At 42.3% G+C, this 24,040-nt stretch overlaps 1 protein-coding gene across 2 annotated transcripts in view; it reads right to left on the reverse strand.

Moving 5' to 3' along the window:
* Farp2 (FERM, ARH/RhoGEF and pleckstrin domain protein 2) overlaps positions 1 to 24,040 on the reverse strand; it is a 103,122-nt gene that overhangs the window by 74,587 nt on the left and 4,495 nt on the right. For both annotated transcript variants that reach the window (XM_038338359.2, XM_038338360.2), the window contains exon 2: positions 12,481 to 12,691. In XM_038338359.2, coding sequence (XP_038194287.1) covers positions 12,481 to 12,663 — 183 coding nt within the window. In that variant the 5' untranslated portion in view covers positions 12,664 to 12,691. The remainder of the gene's footprint in view (positions 1 to 12,480; positions 12,692 to 24,040) is intronic.

The following is a 24,040-nucleotide window of genomic DNA, read 5'->3' on the forward strand; positions in this document are numbered from 1 at the left end:
CTTTTTATTTATTTTATATGTGTGTGTATGTGCGTGTGCGTGTGTGCATGCATGCACCTGTGCCACAGTATGTGTGTGTAAGTCAAAGGACAGCTCAAGGGAGTCAGCCATCCCACCATGTGGGCCATAGAGACTGAACTTAGGATACCATTACTGGCAGCAAGTGTCCTTACCTGCTAACATGTCTCATTGGCCCTAAAAGGAAGCACTCTTGATTTAACATAAGTTTGCTTCACTTTCTATCAGGGCCGGAGAAACAGTTTAGCAGTAGTAGTAGGTTTGATTCCCAGGACTGACATCAAGGGTGAGAATTCTAATTCCAGTCCCAAGGGGAGTTGACCCCTTCTTCAGGCCTCAACTGAGAAAATGTCCCCACAACACTGGCTTGTGGGAAAGCCTGGGGTGTATTTTCTTGATTGATAGTTTATGTGGGAGGGCCCAACTCACTGTGGATAGTGCCACACCTGGACTGATGGTCCTCAGTACTACAAGAAAACAGGCTGAGCAAGCCATGAAAGGCAATCCAGTGAGCAGTGACCCTCTATGGCCTCTGTATCAGCTCTTGCCTCCAGGTTTCTACCTTGTTTCTCTCAGTGATGGATTTATAAGCAATAAAGTGAAATAAATCCTTTCTTCCCCAACTTACTTTTGCTCACTGTATGCTATCACATCAACTGAAACCCTGACTCAGACGAACCCCAACTCCATTTAATTCTTAAATGTTGACGTTAAAGGCTTTAGAAGGCTCCTCAGAACTTTGGATGGCTGTTCACTTTAGCAGCCACCTATGGGTGTGGCCATGAGAGTTTCCAGGTTTCTATAGTAAATATACATTACTTGCAAACTTTGTTTGCTTTTGCTTGTTTGGTTTTCTTTCTTTCTTTCTTTCTTTCTTTCTTTCTTTCTTTCTTTCTTTCTTTCTCTCTCTTTCTTCCTTCCTTCCTTCTTTCTTTCTTTCTTTCTTTCTTTCTTTCTTTCTTTCTTTCTTTCTTTCTTTCTTTTTTGAGATAGGGTCTCTCTAAGTCATCCCAGCTGTCCCTGGGGCTTGCTATGTAGACCAGTTTGACCTCAAACTCAGAAAGATTTGCTTGCCTCTGCTTCCCAAGTGCTGGGATTAAAGATGTGTGCTATGCCCAGTTAAAACAATTATTGTTTAGATGAACCCTCTGTAAAATCTTAAGGCGGAATAGTGCTGAGACACCCAAGCAGCAGTGCGCAGCATATGGATGTAATGGCTTTATAGAGTTCCTGTCTGAGGCTTTCCCAGGGAAAGCCAAGGAATTGCCAGTGCAACCATAACCCAAATGGGGACACACTGCTTGTAAAATAACATAACATCTATAAGAATATGATATTCTGTAAGGTAGAAAAGCAGAGCGCTGTCTCTGGAGAGACAGAAATGACTGTGTTTGTACTCGCAGCATGCTGGGAAGATCTTGGTCCCTTTTTATATCTAAAAGTGATGGGTAACAGAATAAAGCAATTTTGTTAAAGACAAAATCTCACTATGTAACTCAGGCTAGTCTTAAGCTCCCCATCTTCTTATCCTAGTATCCCAAGTGCTAGGTTTGCAGGTATACACCATCATGCATAGCGTAGTTTCCTTTTTATATGTTGTAAGCAGGACTGATGTGACCTAGAAAGGCCACAGTTGAGGGGGAGCTGAAATGGAAAACACGCATGGAGAAGAGAGGCTTTCTGCCCACAGGTGAGTGGGGGACGAGTTCAGCAGAAGATCCCTGACAGATGGTGTGACGGGGAATAGAAGAGCCCCATTCCCAAGCTCAGTAACTCTTCTCACAGCCACAGCCTACTGTCTGTAATGTCTAGGGAGCTCTCAACATGGCACTCACCTGTTTACTGCCAGGCTTTAAAGGCCACTGAGGTGGAGTCAGGACAACATGGCTGAGACAGTGACCAAGGATAGGCCTGGTTTACAGGCCCACAGCAGGTCAGGTGAGAGAAGTAAGAACTAGAGCACGATACGGCTCTGGGAAGGCTGGGGAAGCAAAAACAGAAGACAGCAGCAGGGGTATGATAAAAAAGGAACCAAAGTTGAGAACAAGTTGACTCCTGTGAAGGTCACAAGAGTATAAAACAGCTCACTTTCCAGAACAATCCAGCAACACCTTAGTAGCAATCCAAGATATGTAACCCTCAACTCAGAAGCACAGCTGTACATGTGCTGACATAAAAGAGTGTGTGTGGCAGGTAGGCTAGATACAGCTGAGCACTAGGAATGGTCTCAGCACTCATATCTCGAGAGGCAGCAAAATAGCTGGAGCCACCCATTTCTTCCTGAGTCATCAGAACAGCTAAGGGAGGCAAGCAGTTCTGAAAGTACTATATCACTCTACTGTATGTGTGCTGGGCCGCTGAGGAAGGACTATAGTGACTATGAGCCCCTTGGCTTCTGGGAGCAAGCTGGCCTGCAATCTCACTAACCTCAGGAGGCTAGTGCTAGTGACTCTTGGTCCTTATATCTGTATCTGCATGCCCAGATGTGATGCCTGACCAAACTGTCCTACCAAATCTCTCCCCCCAGATTTGCAAATTGGTAGAGATGCACGTCCACACTCTATCAGGCGGCTAAGGACTGACATACAACCTTGGTCCTAACCAGTTCCAGAGATGAAAGCTGATGAAAAGATGAATGAGCATGTGGGCATTGTATGCTTGAAATAACAGCAGGCATGCCTTGTGACATAACCTACCCCCTCCTACTCTGACGAATAATCCATGTCCTGGCAGGCGTGTTCCCCTTGTCTGGAACCAAAACTTGTAGGCCAGCAGAACTTAAAGTGGTGGGAACAGGAAGCATCACTAGCGGTGACAGTAAGTGAAACCATTCTCATTCCACCCCTTGACTCCGGATCTGTGAATCCTAGCTATGGGAGAAACTGTACCATGGCTGACACCTAATTGGTGCTCTATGTCATTCCATTGTTCTGTCGGGTCAGATGCTTCAGGATGGTGAGGAACATGATAAAATTAATGGATTCTGTGAGCAGGGCCTACTGCCATACTTCTGTGGCTGTGAAGTTAAGTTCCTTGGTTAGAAGCAGTATCGTGTGGAATACCATGACAGTTGGTAAGGCATTCTGTAAGTCCATGGATGGTGGTTTAGGAAGAAGCATTACATGCAGGAAAGGCAAATCCATAACCAGAATAAATATCTATTCCATGAAGAACCAAGCATTGTCTTTTCATGAAGGAATTTTTTCAATGTACCTAACCTGCCACCAAGTCACTGGCTGTTTACCCCTGGAGATGGTGACATATCTGGGGCTCACTACTGGTCTCTGCTGTTGGCAGATCTGGCACTCAGCAGCAGCTGTAACCAGGTCAGCCTTGGTGAATGGAAGTTCATGTTATTGAGTCCATGTATAACCTCCATTTCCGCCACTCTGCTCACAGTCCTACTGGGAAATGGCAGAAATGTCTAGGGAAAGAGGCTGACTGTCCCCAGACTGGGTCATCCTATCTACTAGATGACTGAACTCCTTTGGTAAAGTCACCCTTTGATGAGCACTTACATGGGACAGGAGAATCTTCACAGCTTTTGCCCTTTTGGAGGTTCCCTTAGCACAAGCTCTGGGGTGGCAACACTCACAATGGTATCCCCCAGCTCTCCCGATTCCCATTAGTCTCTAATAAGGAAAATGCCTGTCTAAGGATGGATTTAATAGAGACATTTTTTTTTCCATTGAGGTTCCTTCCTTTCAGAAGACTCTGGCTTGTGTCGAGTTGACAAAGGACTAGCCAGGACAACCTATCTATGAGGAGTTAAGTCAAGACTATAGTGTTTGAGGCCAGGCAGTGTTGGCGCATGCCTTTAATCCCAGCACTCGGGAGGCAGAGGCAGGTGGATCTCTGAGTTCGAGGCCAGCCTGGTTACAAGAGCGAGTTCCAGGACAGGCTCTAGAAACTACAGGGAAACCCTGTCTCGAAAAAGCAAAAAAAAAAAAAAAAAAAAAAAAAAAGAATATAGTGTTTGAATATCAAAAGGAGATTCAAAAACAGAAAGGTAGTGATAATTCAAAGGTAAAATAAGCAGACGTCTCTCATGAGTTAACTTCTTTCTTGATCATGCAAGTAAAAAGAAAGCACAGAGGTTTTGACTGGGGCTTAGTCCTATGCCACCTGGCAGGACTCCTGTCCCCTGTTGGGGTTGGTAATGAGGAGATAAATGACATCAAGGGTGAGAATTCCCTGGTGCTCAAGGAACAGCACTGCAAGCCAAGATATCCTGACTTAGAGCTACTTCTTCCCTTTCACCCAGTAAAATTTTCATGATCCTAGTTGTACAGGCATAAACAATAGGTATTTACCAATAAGTCATAAAGAAATTTCTCTTAGAAATAATCCTTTGGTGTTGTAGGGAGGAGGGCCCACTTGTTCATCCTGGCCACCCGGCTTGCTTAGCCCCAAAATAACCACATAGAAACTGTATTAACTGAATTACTGCTTGGCCCATTAGCTCTAGTCTCTTATTGTCTAACTCTCACATCCTGATTTAACCCATTTCTATTATCTGTATATGGCCATGTGGCAGTGGCTTACCGGGAAAGATTCAGCATGTCTGACTCTGGTGGCTCCATGGCGGCTCTCTTACTCTGTTTTCTTCCTCCCAGAATTCAGTTCTGTCTTCTCCACCTACCTAAGTTCTGGCCTATCAGGCCAAGGCAGTTTCTTTATTCATTAACCAATGCAAGCAACACATAGAAAGAAGGACCTCCTACACCACTTTGGTCTGGCGGTGGTGCTGCACGCCTTCAATCCCAGCACTCATGAGGCAGAAGCATGTGGATCTCTGAGTTATGAGACCAGCTAGAGAGCAAGTTCCAGGACAGCCGGACAACACAGAGAAACCCTGTTGAAAAAAACCAACAACAAAAGCAAAGCAAAACAAAATCTTTGGTATACAAATAAGCTCATCATTTATTAAGAACAAAAGCAAATTTGAATACAAAGAGATAGAAATACATTTTTGTTTTATTTTTTTTTTTGAGACAAGGTTTCTCTGTGTAGACCCAGCTGTCCTGAAACTCAATCTATAGACCAGGCTGGCCTCAATCTCACAGATCCATCTGCCCCTACCTCCCTGGTGCTGGGATTAAAGGTGTGCTCCACCATTGCCTGGTGCATATTTACTTTTAAGAATTAAATCTTGGTTGAACATTTGATGCTGCAGGGCACAGAGAATGTTTAATGTTCTTCAGGATTGAACAATATTTTGATTTTATAGTCATCAATGTGGAGAATGCTACTTTGTATCAATATATAACATAAAATGTTTACTGACATTTCAGAAACAACTGGAAATTCTAACCTAATTCTACAAAGTTCATTTAATATTTTAAAATGAAACTTAAGTCATCAATACAAACATTCTAACACAAGACAATCAAAAGACATTAATTTGATACCTGCTGAGAGAAAACGATGGTAGGAAAGTATTAAAAATCTTTGTTTTCTATAATTAAACCATTATATTTCTATAGACAGAGAAAATTTTGCATGTATAATAAAAATAAGGCAATTTATACCATACACCAGCCTTGAATCTGAGTTGAGGCTTTTCAGACAGCATTCACTGGGCTTGCATGGGGTGAAGGATATGCAGTGTGAAGGGTGAACGCTGTGTTCAGAAACAAGGCAACAATCGGTATATGGTGCAGTGTAAGGTGGGTGAGCACTGCACACACTATGCACATTCAGTTCTGAATTATTTTTTAGTCACTGTTAATTAAGAAATTTTACTGATGCCAAGTTTTTCACAATCTGCACATTCAGTTACATGAGCCCATATGGGGTTGTGACCCACAGCTAAAGAAGCTGGGAACTAACCAACAAATTCTGAGATCCTGAATCACTGTAGCAGTCTCCTTTATAGAACCGTGGCTAAAGGAGTTTTGGGGGTACCAGGATAAGCAATTTTCCACCCTCTATTTTAAAACTTACCTTCTTCATCAGGCATCATTTACTTTCTAATCAAGCACGGGGGTGTTTGCTGGCGTTAGGCGGGGGGGCAGGGGGAGCTGGTACAGAGAGTCCCAATAACACAATCAGCATAGCTAAGAATAAGAATGTCAATGCCTGCCACACACCACCCAACCACATTCCTAGCATTAGGATTAAAAAAAAAAGAATCAATTTTCTATGACAAAATCATAGGTTTCAAGATCTAGAGGAGAGTCATATAACAGCTATGTATCCTAAAATCTTCTAAGAGCTTTTGCAAAACACCTCCATTATCCCCAAACTTAAGATGTTAAATTACTAGCTTTTTCTTCTGAGGTCAGACCAAAATGAGTTCTAAGGCCATTTATTTGCCATATTTAGGATGCTCATGTGGGAGAAACGGCAAACATCTGTTTACAATACTTTCTGGAATTCTGACTATTTTTTCCTGGTCAGAACGAAAGCATTAAGCTTTTACTGGAACACAAAATTTGTATTCTAGCACGGAACTTCATGCCTGAGAATTTGTCCTTGTCACATAGTTGAACTATTGTTTTTTTTTTATCATTTTTGTTTGTTTTGCTAGGTATTTCATTTGCACATGCTGGCTTTGAACTCCCTGTGCAGCTGAAGATGACCTTGAACTTACATCGATGCAGGACGACGGGCAGTGACAGCACATGTAGTATCATACCCTATTTATGCAGTGCCAGAGACCAAACCCGAGGCTCTGAGCATAACAGACAAGCATGGCACCAACGTGGCTACATTCCCAGCCTACCTCTGTCTTTCTTTCACTTCTTTAAAGACGGGGCTTAGCTATCCTGCCTCTGCCTGAGTGCTGGGATTCACACCTGGCAAGTTATTTCTTAAACAAAGAAAATGAAGGCTCATGCATTAGTTTTTGCATATACTAAAGGATAATGAAATATGAAAAAATAGAGTAGTACTAATGAAAAATACCAAGTGCTCATCAGAACTCGATTCCCATTCCTCAGTAAAGGCACAGGACATCCTTCCCATCCGCACCCTACATCTACAGCCCAGACCGCTTCTTCTCTCATTTATTTATTTTGTTGAGACAGGGTCTTTGTTATTTTAGTTATTAATTTATTATTTATCTTCTGTGAATGAGTGTGTACCACAAGCATGCCAGAGATGCCTGCAGAGACCCAAAGAACATGTGGATTCTCTGGAAATGAAGTTATAAATCGTCATGAGCCATCATAGGGGTGCTGGGAATTAAACTCCAAAATTCTGGAAGAGCAGCCAGTGAATGCTCTTTACCACTGAGCCACCTTTTCAGAGACATAGCCCTGGTTCATGCAGAACTCAGAGATCCGCCTGACTGCCTTCCCAGAGCTGGGATTAAAGGCTTTTGCCACCATGCTCAGCCTAAGACCACTTTTTGTTTAGTTTTTTTTTTTTTTTTTAAGAAAAAAATCTCACTCTGTAGCCTTGGCTAACCTGGTACTCAATATGTAGTACAGGCCAGCTTCAAATATATATTAATCCTCCTGCATGAGCCCTCAAGACACTAAGATTAGAGGAGTATATCACTATACCTATTTTACTTATTTGGTTGGTTGGTTGGTTTCTAGCATGGTGCTGAAAGTTAAACTTAGGGCTTTCTTTGTACATTCTAGCAAGTGCTCTACCACATCCTCAACTGATGTAGGTGTGTCTTCTATCTATCTGATGATTTCATTGGTTAATTAATAAAGAAACTGCTTGGTCTGATAGGTTAGAACATAGGTGGGTGGAGTAGACAGAACAGGATGCTGGGAGTGAGGCAAGACGCTTCAGGCAGATTCCAAGCCTCTCCTCTCTGAGACAGTCGCCATGAAGCCAGCCACCAGGTCAGACATGCTGAATCTTTCCCGGTAAGCCACCACCTTGTGGTGCTACACAGATTATTAAATATGGGTTAAGCAAGATGTGAGAGTTAGTAAGAGGCTAGAGCTAATGGACAAGGCAGTGTTTAAATGAATACAGTTTGTGTGTAGTTATTTCGGGTGTAAAGCTAGCCATGCGGGAGCCGGGCGGGATGAAAAGCAGGCCTGCTCGCCTCCTCACTACACTCAACACCAATGCTTCTTGTAATTTTTAAAGTCACTTCTGCTACAATACTAACCTTCAGGTAATAGAAAAGTTATTCCTTCATATTAACTCCTAAGTTTTCAAATAGCAAATCATCAACCAATGAAAGTTCACCTGTCCTAGACTTCCTGCTCTCTGCAGTTTGGAGAGGACTCTGTAGGAGAGGTCTTGGGTATCCCCTTCACTGTATGAATGACAGAGTTGGCCTGTCTGTCAATGCCAGATCTGAAAGCATTTCTACTCCACAGCATAGCATGTGGGACAAAGCAAGCTGATACACAATTCTTCTACAAGGTTCTGAAATAGTTATGTCTCAAAATGAGTCTCTAGAGATAAAGCTAGGTTTCAGTGTTGATCACCAATAATACAACTCATTCGATAAGCCGAAACAAACCAAGATTATCCTACGTCAGAAAGCCAGTCACTGACTGGCCTTTAGATAGCCAAATATCCCATCTATAAAAGTCAAAAGTCCATAAAATAAGAATAATAATTGAAGCCTACATCCACACATGCGCTTCACCCCAAAACTGTCCCGGTGGTTTCCTCTTTTTCCCTGCATCACTGCAGTAAGTGCCTTCTACACAGACAGGAGCATCAGTCTAGTCACAGTCAGTGTGAAGAACCATGATGTGCATCTTCATTCACCATCTTACGAAATTCTGGTAACTAAGTTTGTTTCAGCAAATGTCTATGGATAGCAGTATCATAAATCCTGTTCTAAAATAAACTTAAGGCTGGGTGTAGTGGTGCACTCAGAGGCAGAGGCAGGTGGATCTCTGAAAGTTTGAGGAACTACAGAGTGAGTTCCAGGATAGCCAGGGCAACATAGAGAAACCCTGTCTCAAAAAAAACAAAATAAATAAAATAACCATAAGACTCAAAACTAAGACCCTTTAGAGCAGAGGTCAGACTACAGTGTTTACAACCATATAGCTCATTCAATTAACTGGGACAAATGACACTCTTCCAGGCCAGAAAGCAGCCACTGACTGACCTCTGGACAACTAATACCACAAACACAAATGTCAAGAATATTATTATAAATAAATAAATAAAAAATAAATAAATAAAATTTACATATATAATGCATAGTACTGATAATCTTAAGTACAATAATGAGGAGGAAGGGGATTTGGTTTTGGGAAATCCACCCAAAGGAAGTGATAGTTTAGCAGATTCCTGATGGATAAATAAGATTTAGCAGCTGAGTAGTAGTGGTACACCTTTAATCTCAGCACTCAGGAGGCAGAGACAGGTGGATCTCTGTGAGTTCGAAGCCAGCCTGTTCTACAAAGTGAGTTCCAGAACATCCAGGGCTATTACACAGAGAAACCCTGTTTTAAAAAAAGATTTAGCTACATAATAAGTGTTGGAAGAACAAGAATGTGCAAGCTTATTAGCCAGGGTTTCTATTTTCAAAACACCATGACCAAAAGAAAGTTGGGGAGGAAAGGGTTTATTTCACCCTATAGCTTATAGTCAGTTCATCACTGAAGAAGTCAGGGTAGGAACTGAAGCAAAGGCAATCACTGCTCACTGGTTTGCTCCGCATGGTTTTCTCAGCCTGCATGAACAGCTCAGGACCATCGGTTGAGGGGTGTCACTATTCACAATAGCATGGGCCCACCCACACCAATCATTAATCAAAAAAATGCACCACGGGCTTGCTTCCAGGCCAGTATTTTTGGTGGCATTCTTTCAACTGAGGTACTTCTTTTCTAGCTCGGGTCAAGTTGGAGAAAAACTAGCCAACTAGTGATGCACGAGAGGTTGGGGATTCCAGGACAAGCTGCTGTCTGGGTTCAGAAGGTAATAAGAGTTAGGACAATATAACTAATGTAATTAATAATATCAAAAGAATAAGAAAAGAGCAAGTGAGCAGGACATGATGACGCATGACTTTAATCCCAGCACTCAGGATGCAGAGGCAGGCAGATCTCTGAGTTACAGGCCAGGATGGTCTACAGAGTGAGCCAGGGTTACATAGTGAGACCCTGTCTCAAAAAATAAAGCAATAAAGAAAAACAAATTATCATTTCAATTATTGCAAAAAAAACTGGCAAATTTTAACATATGGTTTTAAAGAGAAAGGGAGAAGTCTCACTTAGCCAGGAATAGATGGCGACTTCTTAACATATTAAAGACATCTATAAAAACCCACAGCAAAAAATATACTTAAGGATAAAGTTGCAAATGTTTTGCCTTAAGATTAAGAACAAGACAATAACATCTTCTCTCAACATGTGTGTTTAACACAACACTAGAAGCTGTAACCAATGCGATTATACGATGAAAGGCACAGAGAGGTAAAAAGAAGAAACTATCTTCACAGACAATCCGATCACGTTTGTTAAAATTAAGAAATGCAAAAAGCCAGAAGGAATAAGAAAAAGTGTTTTCAATGAGTTCTGTCAATTCATAGACTCTGTCACAATCCTTTATCTAAGGGACAGAAACCACCCTGTGTGTCTTCTATGACACTGCCTAGAGAGGCACTTTGTAGTTTGCTATGATGTCTTTTTCAGTGTTTTTGACATTCATAGACCTCCTGGATTCTCTGAGAATATTTAAGTGTAGGTGTTCTAGGTCTCCACAGACTCGCTGGCTTGCTGGATTTAATCTTGGGGGAACTTTCAAATGATGTGGGTGCCTTGAGTATGAAGGAGACTTTCACAGCTCTTGTTGTTAACCCAGTATTCACCTAAGTCTCACTGAGCAAGTGGCCTCTGAGTTCACTCTCGGGCCCAAGAGCATATGGGAATTGGGACAAGAAGTAAGAACACAAAGTGTCCATTTATTAAGAGAAAGAAAGAAAGAACTCCCAAGAGTACAAGTGGCAACAATGGAAGAATAACTTTTTTATCTCCAGCTTGTCTGTAATTTGTGGCAATCCTCCTGCTTCAGCCTCCTGAGTACTGGGATTACAGATGCACACCACCTTAGCTGATACTTTATTTAAATCAATATTTAACCTTATAGTTCAGTTTGAGATCAGCCTGGACTGTACACACAGTGACTTCTATGCCAACCTGGGCTATAGAATTTAACTGCATCTTAAAACCAAACCCAAACCAAACCAGACAGACAGACAGGAATCAATGTTTGTTATTCCTACAAAACTGTGTAAGATTTCTAGATGAAACTAAAATGTTCTAAAATCATACCACTAAACTTTCGTTCATATCTAGCGATACCTCTTCAGGGTCTTTACGGGCAGAAAAAGCACACCTTCCCCCTAGCTCCTCATACCCTTGCACTGCAGACACAGCTCTCTCTGCTGTGCTGACTGAGTCACTTTGTCCTAATCTATCTCAGGAGCAATTTCCTAAATGTCACACCTACTAGGATGGCTGAAATTCAAAGGTTCAAAAAAAAAAGTGGAGAAACCAGAACCCTTTAATATGACTGATGGGAATAAAAAAGTACAACTGTGACTTTGGGAGACAGATTAGCATCCTCAAATGACTAAAGGAGTTATCATGTGATGCTGCCATTTGACCTCCCTGTACTGTACCAAAGAAATTAAGACATGTTCACACAGAATCTTTTACATGAATGAATAAACAGCATTATTTATAGTTAAATGGTATATACTGACAAATGGAATATTTTTAGCTACAAATCATCTTTAGCTATATTCAAGGTCAGTCTGGGTTACAGGCGATCCGGCTCAAAAAACAAAACAAAACAAAACAAAACCAAACCTGTATAAGTTAACCTGAGCAAGTAAGTTCTACACTAATAATGTGAACTGTCTCCCAACGTTAGCACTTGCTGTATACCTCCTCATAACAGCTGGCTCACACTCACTGCACACGGCCTTTAAGGCCAGGGTCACTGTACTGCCTCAGGAAGTCAGGCCCACACTACCCAATGCAAGACCCTCACTACACACTAATTCCCAATGTAAGGCTTTCCTGTCTGCTCCCTGTCAGTGCAGGCCCTCACTGTCCAGTACATATTGATGTCATCCCTCACTGTGTAACACCTCATCCACAGGCTCTCTTCCTAGTATTCATTTAGCCCCTGAGCAGGAAGGACTATTCTCTGCTTAGACAGGTATGCTGACACACCTTGAGGCCATCTGGCATCTGGCATCTATTATGGAGGTACCAGGACTCCAGACACCTACATGGGGAATGTATGTCTGAGTCAAAGCCATTTGGTCAGTTTATATTCTTTAGTCATTCTCTGAAAACAAAGGAATGGAAACAGTGTATCCTTCAGAATTTTATGTGAAAGTTAACTTAGATCTACTACTTCCAAAGACTCTGCTGGATAGCCATCAAAGCAACTCTTGGTTACCTGAATAAATACACCACACAAACTCTTACCAGCAAAATGGAGTCTGATATAGAATTACTTGACTTTAAAACATAGAAGGGAATACGCCTTAAAAATCAAGCTTCCTACCTCAATGTCAAACACTTCCACAGTGCTATCCAGCAATTTCACTCTGATGTGTACATGCTTCTCCTGCATCCTGGGTGAGAGGGTCTGCTCCGGTTCCAGGGTACTCACTCCAACAGAAGTCTGGCCGCCCAAGCGTGTCCCAGAAGTTGGTAAAGCTCTGTATGTTCCTTCTATCTCCCCCATTCTTCATTAGTTGAAGGTGGAGGAAACACTAAAACAAAAACATACTAAATTACTACATTATTTAGATATTAAAGCAATGTAAAAAATTGGGCTCATAAGAACCCACAATATTGTATGTTTAACTTCTAAGTTTTAAATTACATTAAAATAAGAAACATAAAGTTTTTCTTCTCCTATACTTATGGCTGTAGCACAAAAATCAATAAAACCCCTAGTAATATTTCCAAGGTTCTCTGAGCCAGGCACATATATTAACTCACTGGACCTCCCAGAAGCCATTCATGAGTGACATCATTACCACTCACCTGGGAGAGGGAGAACACCTATGACTATCTCTCTTCCCAGAACTGCTCAATACCCAGCATGCCTTCCTGCTTCAGCCCAGTCACATGTGCTAACAATTAGGTTCAAGCACTGGACAGTGTCCTTTCTAGTAAAAGTGATCGGAGAGCATCAGCATGTGACTGGCATTGTCATAGTAATCTGAAGCAGCCATGGACCTGTCTTTTACATTGGCTCAGTGTGCAAAGAAAGCCACCAGGGATGAAGCCAAAGGCCATGAAAACAGCCAGACTCATCTTTGCCAGCTTCGTACTCCTTGTGCTTTCTAGAGCAGAGCAGTTGCCACTGGTCATCTGGGAGGAAGGCGGAGGTATAGCACCAAACAGCAGTCCAGACGAGGACCTGGTGAATCCACACACCTGCCGCAGACTATCTTCAACAAGCTGGACCCACCTCAAACCCACCATAACACTGGCATCACTATGCAAGACCATTTAACAGATGACACCAAAGGTCCAAGAGGGCCAGGTTCATTTTCAATCCTCCTGTGGGACTACAGGAAAAGCCTGCTTATAAGTTGTGGAGTCTAATAGGGTAATATCCTGGCTGTTTTTAACAAAGAGCAAGCTAAGTATCTGCTCGAATCTATAATATTGTTTTTCCTTATACTACAGTTCTTACTGTTTACGGAAATTTTCATTTTTAAATATATTATTTATGTTAAAAAAATCAACTTAAAGAAAATTAAGGAGTAGGGATGTGGCCTGGTTATTACAGTGTTTGCCTGGCATGAACAAAGTCCAGAGTTCAATCCCCAGCATCACATAAAGCAGGTGGTGGTAGCACACACCTAATTTCAGCGTGCAGGAGCAGGAGTTTGGGTCTGAGTTCAAGATCACCCTTGATTACATAGCAAGTTCAAGGCCAGCTTGGTCTATATGGGACCATCTCTTTAAAAAACAAACAAAAAACAAAGCTAAACAAGCTGGATATGGGGGTTATGCCTTAAATTTCAGCATGCGGGGGGCAGAGGCAAGAGACACTCTGTGAGTCTGAGACCAGCCTGGTCTACACAGTGAGAACTTGCCTTTAAAACAACAAACAACAAAAAGAAAAAGAAAAATGAAAAATGTTTAACAGTAAAACCAGGATAGCAAAAGATACATGCCCACGTGGTAGAAGTGAGACACAAACACCAGATGTCTAACCAATAAAGAATGCAGTCTGCAAAACTGACTGCACGTCTCTAAATCACTCTGTGAATGTTTTCTGTTAACTGTAGTCTTTTTTTGGTTTCTCTGAACTGTAGTAACCTCTTAAAGAATTTATTTCACTTGGGCTGTAGCTGTAGCTCAGTGGCAGACTATTAGCCCAGCACTAAGAAAACAAAAAACAACAAACTCACTCAATCCCCAGCCCATTCTCTTTTGTGCGAACCATTGCTGCGGGTCCTTCCCTGTTTTCACACATATCTTATCAAGACAAACCAAAGTGTCTTGTAGCCTTTGAATTACATTTGAAAAGCTTCTTCATAATTCACTGCCAACCAATTCCTTCTTAAAACCACATCCCACAAGGATCTTGGTTGAGAAGTGCTGCAAGCTCCCAGGTTATCAAAGAAGGGGTAAAATATTTTGGCAAAGTGCAACACAAGGGCCAGTGAGAAGGCTCAGCAAGTAAAGGCACTTCTCCCAGCCCAGTGACCTGGGCTCTACCCCAGGACTCACATGGTGGAAGGACAGAACTGACTGCAGAAAACTGGTCTATGTGCATCCACACATATGCACACAAATAAATATTTTTAAAAACCAAGTATAATGAGAGAGAGAAAAATGATGAAGTGGTACATAATTGTACCAAGTTAGTTTCCCACCTCAATTCTTGTATAAAGCGGTTCAGACCAACGAATAAGCCAACTACTTACATGTGACGCTCAGGTAGCTGTGACCCACTCTCTAGTCTGTACGCCCCTGAAGGCAGGGACTAGATTCTCACTCTTTCTGCTAGCTAAGTAGTTACTTGGTACCATGGCATTAAAGACATTGCACTGTCTCATCAAGCGGTGTACTGTATAGACTGCTGTGCGTAAGACTGAAGACCGACCACAGCAGACCAGCACGTAAGAGTGCCCACTGTTAATATTAACACGCATCTATGAAGCTTCGAGAACTACACTCACGGATGTTTTCACTTCACTCTCACAAAATTTTAACACAAAAGAGACTGTAAATGGAGACTTTTATCCATAGAGGAAGTAGAGGAAAATACAAACAGTGGTCTCTAAGCTCTCCATCTGTTTACATCAATAAAATACTGGAATCATCCAGCGTTCTGCTAAAGTTTGAGCATGAACTGTTCCCAAAGGTCCCAGTGATAAAGGCCTGACTACCATCTGATGGGATTTTGAGAAGTGATGGAATTATGAGTGCTCTAACCCTATGGTGGATCATAATTGGATGGCGTTGTTGCCTTAGGGCCTGCTTGGGGGAGTAGGCCAGTGGGCGTCAGCCACTTCACTCCACATGCTCTCTGCCGTGCTGCTGCTCCACCACAAACGGACTCAGAAGCAAAGAGGAAGTGACTGTGGACTGAAGCCTGAGACGGACTCAGATAAAGCCCTCTCTCTGGAGTTGTTGGCTCAGATTTTTGTTACAGTGATGGGAAAACTGATGAACTTAAGTTAGTTCTCCTGAAACAAGAAATGTGTTTCACTCTGCTCATCAAAGCCAGTCTTCCCTGAGGGAAGGCTACAACTCTGAAAATACATAAAGTCAAAATACATTTTTAGAGGCTATTTACTGAATTTATCTTACTATGTAATTTTTACTTGTATTTTCATATGTATCAATTTAGAGACAGGATTTTATTATATTCCCCGACTCAATCCATCCTCTTGACTCTCACAGGTTGGGCAATGGGTACCTGACACTGGGCTAAGCTTCTATATTGAAAGGGAAAAATTCTTCAGGTTTTCTGTTGTATTTGTTTTTCAAGATAGGGTTTCTGTGTAGCCTTGACTGTACTGGAATCCACTCTGTAGATCAGGCTGGACTCAAACTCACAGAGATCCATCTACTTCTGCCTCCTGATGCTGGGATTAAAGGTGTGTGCCACTATTACCCAGCTTGTATTTGTTGTAAGAAGGTTGCATCTAACCATGCAATGCTAAGAAAATGAACAAAGATAATCACAGGGCCTAGAAGTATACACTGTGTTGGAAAAAACACATTAAAAAGAAAATGCAAGGGAAGTTATTGCTAGTGCACTCAGAATAAGAGTCCCTCTCTTACTTAAAAGGTCACAGCGTAACTCCTAGGGCAGATAGAGTTCACTTTATAAAAGATTAAGCCACACAGTGTGGTGGCATACACATGCATCTAGGAGGCTGAGGCAGGTGGTCACAAGCTCAAGATCAGCCTTAACAAAAGCTCTTCACCAGTGGGCTATCTCTTTAGCCCAGCCCCTTTATTGTTTTTATTTTTTATGTGTATAGGTGTTTTACCTGCTTGTATGTCTGAGCACCTCGTGAATGCAGTGCCTGAGGAGGCCATTAAAGAGCATCAGATCTCCTGGAATTTGAATTATGGACAGTCGTGAACCACCAAATGGGTGCTGGGAACTGAAGTGATCCTTTTTCAAAGAATATTTATTTACTTATTTATGTGTGTGTGCCGCATGCCTATAGAAGCCTATAAGGTGAAAAGAAAGCATTGGATCTTCTGGTACTGAAGTTACAGATGGTTGTGAACCATCATGTGGGTGTTGGGAACTGAACCTGGGTCCTCATGCAAGAGCAGCAAGCTTGCCTTCCTCCCTCCCCCACCTTTTTTAAAAGATTTACTTATTTTGTATGTGAGTGTTTTGCTTGCATGTATTTCTATGTGCCACATGCATGCCTGATGTCTGAGGTCAGAGGATCCTCAAACAAGGTTCCCTGAAACAAGTTATGGGCAGTTGTAAGCTATCATGTGGGTGCTGGCAATCAAACCCAGGTCCTCCGCAAGAACAAATACTCTTAAACACTCTCTCAGAAACAAAACCAATGGAGCTAGAGAGATGACTCAGCAGTTAAGAGCACTTGCTGTTCCTGCAGAGAACCTGGGTTGAGTTTCTAGCACTCACATCAAGAGGCTAACAGCCATCTGCAGCTCCAGTTCCAGGGAATCTGATACTCTTCTGGCCTCTGAAGTCCAAATGCACACACATACAAAACAAATCTTTAAAAAAAAAAACCCTATGAAATTAAGTCATATGTTCACACTCTATGTGTATATTTAGCAAAAATATATTTAAAACAACTTAACTCTAACCATAGCTGTAACTTTTCATTTAACATTAATTAGTTCATTGGCCATAAGAACAAAGGACACAGAAGAACTCGAGGGATATCAAAGCTCTCCTGAACTACACAGCTTACCAGGGAAACCTCTGCAAGCTTACACACCTTCTGAGCCATGACCCTTGTCTTTCTTTTCATCTGGTTCAAAGAGAGTCATTCACAGAGCTACAGCTGAGACCCAGAGTCCTAACACACTCTTATTCACACTGGTTTGGAAAAGAAATGACCCTGGAGGCGCTCTGCTGCAAATTCACAGACAAATCTGTTTGCTGTTCCGCAACAGTGAGTGGTGTGTGTCAACTACCCACTTAACAAGCACTCAGTGCTAAGTCCCTGCTTGAGACGCAGTCTTAAGGTTCAGACTTGAAGCCTCCGTATATCACCAAGTTCAGGAGGGATGAAAAGAACTTGACAGAACACTGGTAGACAGCGGCAGTGAGGAATGCCGGGCAGCCTTTCTGCTCTCTCAGCAGCTTTGGGAACAGCAGACTGCTGGGCTCTTACTGCAGAAGCACAGGGTGCTTCACTCAGTATCGTTTGCTTTCATCTGACATGAGGAAAATTTGAAGGAGGGGAGTATGCCCTGAATCTGCCTCATGTAAGATATGACCTAACAGGAATGAACTTTATTTTGTTTTGTGTGCTTATAAATAAATATTAAGAAGCTTAGGATAGAAACACAGTTCCGGGAGCCTGTGGTCCACTTCTGCCCTGTCGTGGTATCTGCTGGAGCACCACCCCCAGACATCCACAGAAAGGCAGTGCAAAGAACCAGAACTCAAGGAATTTTCTCATCTTTTTTTCCATGTGAATGGAATGCTTTGTAGTCTGCATTCCTAAAAATATCTCTGGTAGCTGGATACAATTTCCATCATTTTGTACCATTCACTACAAATCTGGCTGCTTCGGTATGTTTCCATTTAAAAATAATAATTTAAAAAACCCTGTGACGTGTCATTTCCTAGAGTTGGAAAATTCAGCTTAAAAGTTGGCAAAGGCTTTGGGGATGGTGGTGATGTAACAGATGTCTGCTCTGGAAAGGGCTGCTGACAGTGGGGGGATGTACAGGATGGAATGGGTATGCGAAAGCTCTGCACTACAACTGGATGGATAGACAGATAGACAGACAGACAGACAGGGTGCCATGGAACACTTAACCAGAGTCTGCTTTGAGCCTTGATCTGGTTACCAAGATTCTTGCTCTTCCTGTCCACAGTAAGGAAACTAGCTAGAATTCTGCTGGGCAGTGAACATCTGCCTTCCTTGAAACCCTGGGTCCTTCTGGGAGACTTAAGAGGCAAACTTCTTTATTGACTAACCAAAGAGACAGAATATCATACTTTAATTTTCATGAAATCTGTCTTACAGGTCTAAAATTTACTCAATGTTAAGAACTTAAAAAACAAAAACATAGCCGGGTGGCGGTGGCGCACGCCTTTAATCCCAGCACTCGGGAGGCAGAGGCAGGCGGATCTCTGTGAGTTCGAGACCAGCCTGGTCTACAAGAGCTAGTTCCAGGACAGGCTCCAAAAGCTACAGAGAAAACCCTGTCTCGAAAAACCAAAAAAAAAAAAAAAAAAAAAAAAAAAACACAAAAACATTTATGTTTGTGTATATGTGTCCATACATCTGTGCCACATCATGTATGTGGAGGTCATAGGATTACTTGTGGGAGTTGGTTCTCTCATTCTTCCATGTGAGTCCCAAGGATGGAAACTCAGGACATTAGGTTTGGCAGCAAATGCCTTTACCGGCTAAGCCATCTTACTAGCCCATGAGTCAGCTTTCATAGCTGGTGATAAATGGACTCCTACCCAGTTCTCCAATCTTGGGCTACACCCCTGCAGCATAGCAAGAGATGGGTCCCTCATTCTCTAAGCACAACTGACTAAAAAAAGATAATAAGTAAGCAAGTTAATCAATATGCAGAAGCTGAAAAACAATGTTGGTTTTATATTACAGGGCAAGGTTCAAAGACCCGAAGAAAAACAGCTAGCTAGGCAGATGGGCAGGTGTGAGCGAACACCCACACCCTTCCCAGGAGTCTCACTGTACAAACATACACCACCGCTCCAGACACAGTCGCACTGCCAGTTGGAAGCTGACGTGGCCTCAGCACCGCAGAAACCAGACCTGGAGTCATCCTCTGCACAAATGTGACCCTTGCAAACACTGGTTCTGCCATCCTCAGCAAGATCAGCCAAGAGATCTTGATGCTGGTGACTGTTAAGGCTTTAAAGGCCATAGAAGAGCTGGGAGGACAGCTCAGTTGTAAAGTGCTTGCTATAGAAGGCTTAAAGACTTGAGCATGGATCCCCAGAGTATTGTGAGATATTTGCATACTGTGTGAAGATGTGTTGCTGTGATTGGTGTAAAAGAACCGAATGGCCAATAGCTAGGCGGGAAGAGGTTAAGCAGGACTTCCAAGGACAGAGAAGTTAGGCAGGACTTCTGGGGATAGAAGAAAAAAGGCAGAGTTGCCAGTCAAATGTGGAGGAAGCAGGATGGGCAATATGGACAAAGTTAACGCCATGTGGAAGAATGCAGATTAACACAAATAGGTTAATTTAAGTTATAAGAGCTGGTTGAGACAAGCCTAAGCTAAAGCCAAGCTTTCATAATTAATAAGAAGTCTCTGGGTTGTTATTTGCAGGCTGGTGGTCCAAAGACAGTACGACAAGGAAGCTTGTTACACCAGAACCAAGTGTGCCTGTAATCCCAGTGCTAGGGAGGCCGAGACAGGCAGCTCCTGGGCATCTGCTGGCCCAGCAGTCTCAATTTGTGAGCACTGAATTTAGTCTCTTAGCCACTTTAAAAAAAAATTGCTGTGATAAAATACCATGTCCAAGGCAACTTATAAAAGACTTTGGGGCCTACGGTTTCAGAGGGTTAGAGTCCATGATGGCAAAACAAAGGCACTGGGACAGGAACAGCCAAGAGCTTATCATATCTTGACCCAACGGTTGGAAGTAGAAAGAGCAAGACACACTGGGACTAGCAGGCATCTGTTGAAGCTTCAAACCCACCCCAAGTGGCATATATCTTCCAAAAAGGCGGTACATACTTCGGAATCCTTTGCAAACAGTCCACCAACTGGGAACTAATATTCAAATATATGATCCACATTTAGTAAGAGACCTTCTAAAAAGTGACTGAAGATGACACCTGACGTCAACATATATCCATACACGTGTGTGCACACCCATGGTATACACACACCATACCAAAAAACAGACTGAGGCAGGCATTTGCTGAAATGAGGACAGCAGATTGAAAATTTAGAACTATTACACACAGGATCCAGTCCCAACTCTGTTGTAAGCTTCTCAATGGAGCAAAACCTGAAAGCTGATGTGCCAACTAGTTTATAGTACTTGTAGCCAAAAATAAAATAAGCCCCATGAAGCTCTGTGATCAGTCTTCTGAGTGAGGCATGTCCAGCACTATCTATAGAATAAAGACCCTTTGGCTGGGTAGTGGTGGCGCACGCCTCTAATCACAGCCAACACTCAGGTGACAGAGGCAGATGGATCTCTGTAAGTCTGAGGCCAGCCTGGTCTATAAGAGCTAGTTTCAGGCTCCAAGGTTACAGAGAAACCCTGTCTCAAGAAAAGAAAAAAAAAGAATAAAGACTCTTCACACAAACACCACGGAATAAACCAGCCACTGGATCCAAAGACATGTCTCTGGACACAACTGATATTTATCCACCTTACAGCTTTACTTTCACTCCCTAGTTGTTTAAGTATCTGAACATTAAATAAATTTATAATTTCCTTCACTGGGGGCTTCAGACAATTGCTGGATGTTCTAATTTTATGTAAAACAAAATTCTGTAACTGAAAAAAATCTTTTTGTGGTGGCCTCATAAGCACTAGGTAAGTACCGTAGGCCCAGGTGTAAACCCCAAGGATAACAAGAAGCCCCCTCTCTACCTCTCTCTTCTGGTATCAGCCACAGAGAGATCCCCACAGAATTCCAATCACATGAGTGGACCACCAGAATCCAGGCCAGCCTCATTATTTCAATGTTAGCTGATTAGTATCCTTAATTACATATGCAAAGTGTCCTGTTTATGTATCACATTTCCAGAATGAACACTAACACTTAATGGCCACAGAGGCCACAATCCTGACAGTCTTAGGGTTTTTATTGCTGAGATGAAACACCATGACCAAAAAGCAAGTTGCAGAAGTTTATTTGGCTTACACGTACACAGCATGGCTCATCACTGAAGGAAGTCAGGACAGGAACTCAAACAAGGCAGGAATCTGGAGGCAGGAACTGATGCAGAGACCATGGAGGGGTGCTGCTTATTGCTTCCCTGGCTTGCTCAACTTGCTTTCTTACAGAACTCTGGACCATCAGCCCAGGGATGGACACACCCACAATGGGTTGGGCATTTACCCACCAATCAGTAATTAAGAAAATGCCTTACAGCCAGATCTTACTGGGGCATTTTCTCAACTGAGGTTCCCTCCTTTCAGATAATTGGACTTTGTGTAGCAAGCTGACATATGACTAGCCAGCACACTGACAATCACAAAGTTCTCAGACCAGTTCAATATTTTCACTGCAGTTTTAGTCTGTGAGCATTTCCTTGGGTTTTCATATATGAGTATCTTTGGATTATATTCTAGACTTTTAAAACACTCTGCTGTTGGAATCTTATTTCAGACCTATGGAGCATACTGGTATTTCTGATGAGCAGACACTGGCCTGACTGGATTCAGGCTGCCAGACCCATCCAGTCTTCTGTGGAATATTGTCAGTGAAATTCCATTTCAGAACCCTGATATTCCCCAGGAAAACCCTACTTACCCTGTGTTCCACTCACCCTGATGCCAGAGCTGCAGAGGCCAGGAGAAAGCATAGGGTCCCTTGGAACTGGTTGTGAACTGACATGTGGGTTTGGGGAATTAAACACAGGTCCTCTGGAAAAACAGCCAGTGCTCTTATCTCTCTAGACCCTGGTTCTGTTTCTGACTCACATACACTCAGAGTTGAGCCTCTAAGTCCAAAAACTTGAAGGGGCAACTTTCTCTCTGGGACCTCTCTGGTATACTTTGCTCTCTTTTCAGTCCTCTAGCCAGAGATTTGGGGTTTTAGCAACGCTGTTTGCCCACAAATTGTACTTTGCCCGGAATGGAGCTTCAGGAGGGAAGAGAGGAAAGAAGCAACTGCTAGAGAAATGACTGAGAAGCACAGAGGAAAATAGTGGACTTTCCCCACTCTCCGCTGGAGCCACCTCCAGGTTCTGAGCATTCTGATGGCAGACCAGGGAATGGTGAAGGAAAACAGGCAGCTCTCTATTGAGGTGGCCTTCATCTCCACTGCCCATTACCTTTTGCTTGTCAGAGTCTTCCACAGCTGCATCACATGCACATCCAGATGTTCTAACTAATGAGTGGGAGGGCCGAAATGGAGTATGCACTCCCAGAAACTAAGCTCCATTATCACGTTTTAAACCATAAGCCAAAATAAACCTGTACTCTTTTAAAAACAAGCCCAAACATGTTTATGGTGGGTCTAACTGAGAAAGAGTAAAGGACCAATTTTTACTTGTCTTTCCCATGTAAAATTCTTTCCCAACTGTATACAGTAATGGATGTATATTACCTTTGAAATCACACAGCTTCCAGAGAAGGTAAAAATACTGTCTCTTGTCTAAGAGTTACAGTTGTTCTTGTTGTTTTCCTAAAACAGCTTAATTAGTAAATACTTTTAGTTGAGCATAGTGGTGCATGTCTTTAGTGCCAGCACTTGGAAGGCAGAAGCAGGCAGATCCTTGAGTTCGAGGCCAACCTGGGCTACAGAGTGAGTTCCAGGACAGTCAGGCCTACTTGTTTCAAAAAACCAAAATCAAAAATAAATACATAAAAACTTTTAACACTGGAATTAATTTTGATATTGTGGTCCACTCTCCATATTAACTACTACTGAAGAAAATTTGACTTTAGTAAAATAGACAAAATATTTAGTAAAGCTTTTAAGTTTATTTCCAACATTACTTCCTCCTTCTCAAACAAATGGCTGAGGAAAATGCACTTAGGACCTTCACGCCACACACTGCTGGTTTACTTGGCATCAAACACGGAGTATAAAACTACCCCAATAAAAGCTGATAAACAAGTAGTCTGGCTCAAGTCTCTAGGTCTCTCACATGGGCCTCGGTTCCAAGGGACTGGTGAGGCCCATGCAAAGTGTTCCTATGGTCATACGTCTCTGTAAAATTTACCAAAAAATTATTCTAATTGTAATCACTTATGATTGTTGGATCTTTCCAGTGTAACTTTGCCTGTGCCATTCTCCCCTATGAGAAGGTAGGCTGGAGGAGCAGTTGGCACTTCTGGGAGCTAGATAAAGACCCATTAATGTGAATGGACATTTAAGTTTCCCGTAGTTAATTTATATATATTCAAGTGATATGAACGCCTGAACACCCTAGGTGGCCCTAAGCAACCAACACAAATGGGTCCACCAATATCTGGCATGGAAGGTGCATGGATAATAGAAAAGAAAAAACTGAAATACAAGGAGCCGGAAGCTCATTTGTGAGAAAATTTTCAGCAGATCTGTTAAACTCTAGGCAGAGTTCAGTTCTCAGAAGAAAAAGTACAAATCCTTACCTATCAGAAAAATAGGTAATATAGAACTATAATTGTAAATATGCCTTAGATGAATATTTTTCTCTCTTATTAAATGTAATTGTGAAAAAGAGAATAAAATCTTTCCACCCTGTACCCACCCCAGGAA

Source organism: Arvicola amphibius, chromosome 8 (assembly GCF_903992535.2).
Source record: "Arvicola amphibius chromosome 8, mArvAmp1.2, whole genome shotgun sequence".
NCBI lineage: Eukaryota > Metazoa > Chordata > Mammalia > Rodentia > Cricetidae > Arvicola > Arvicola amphibius.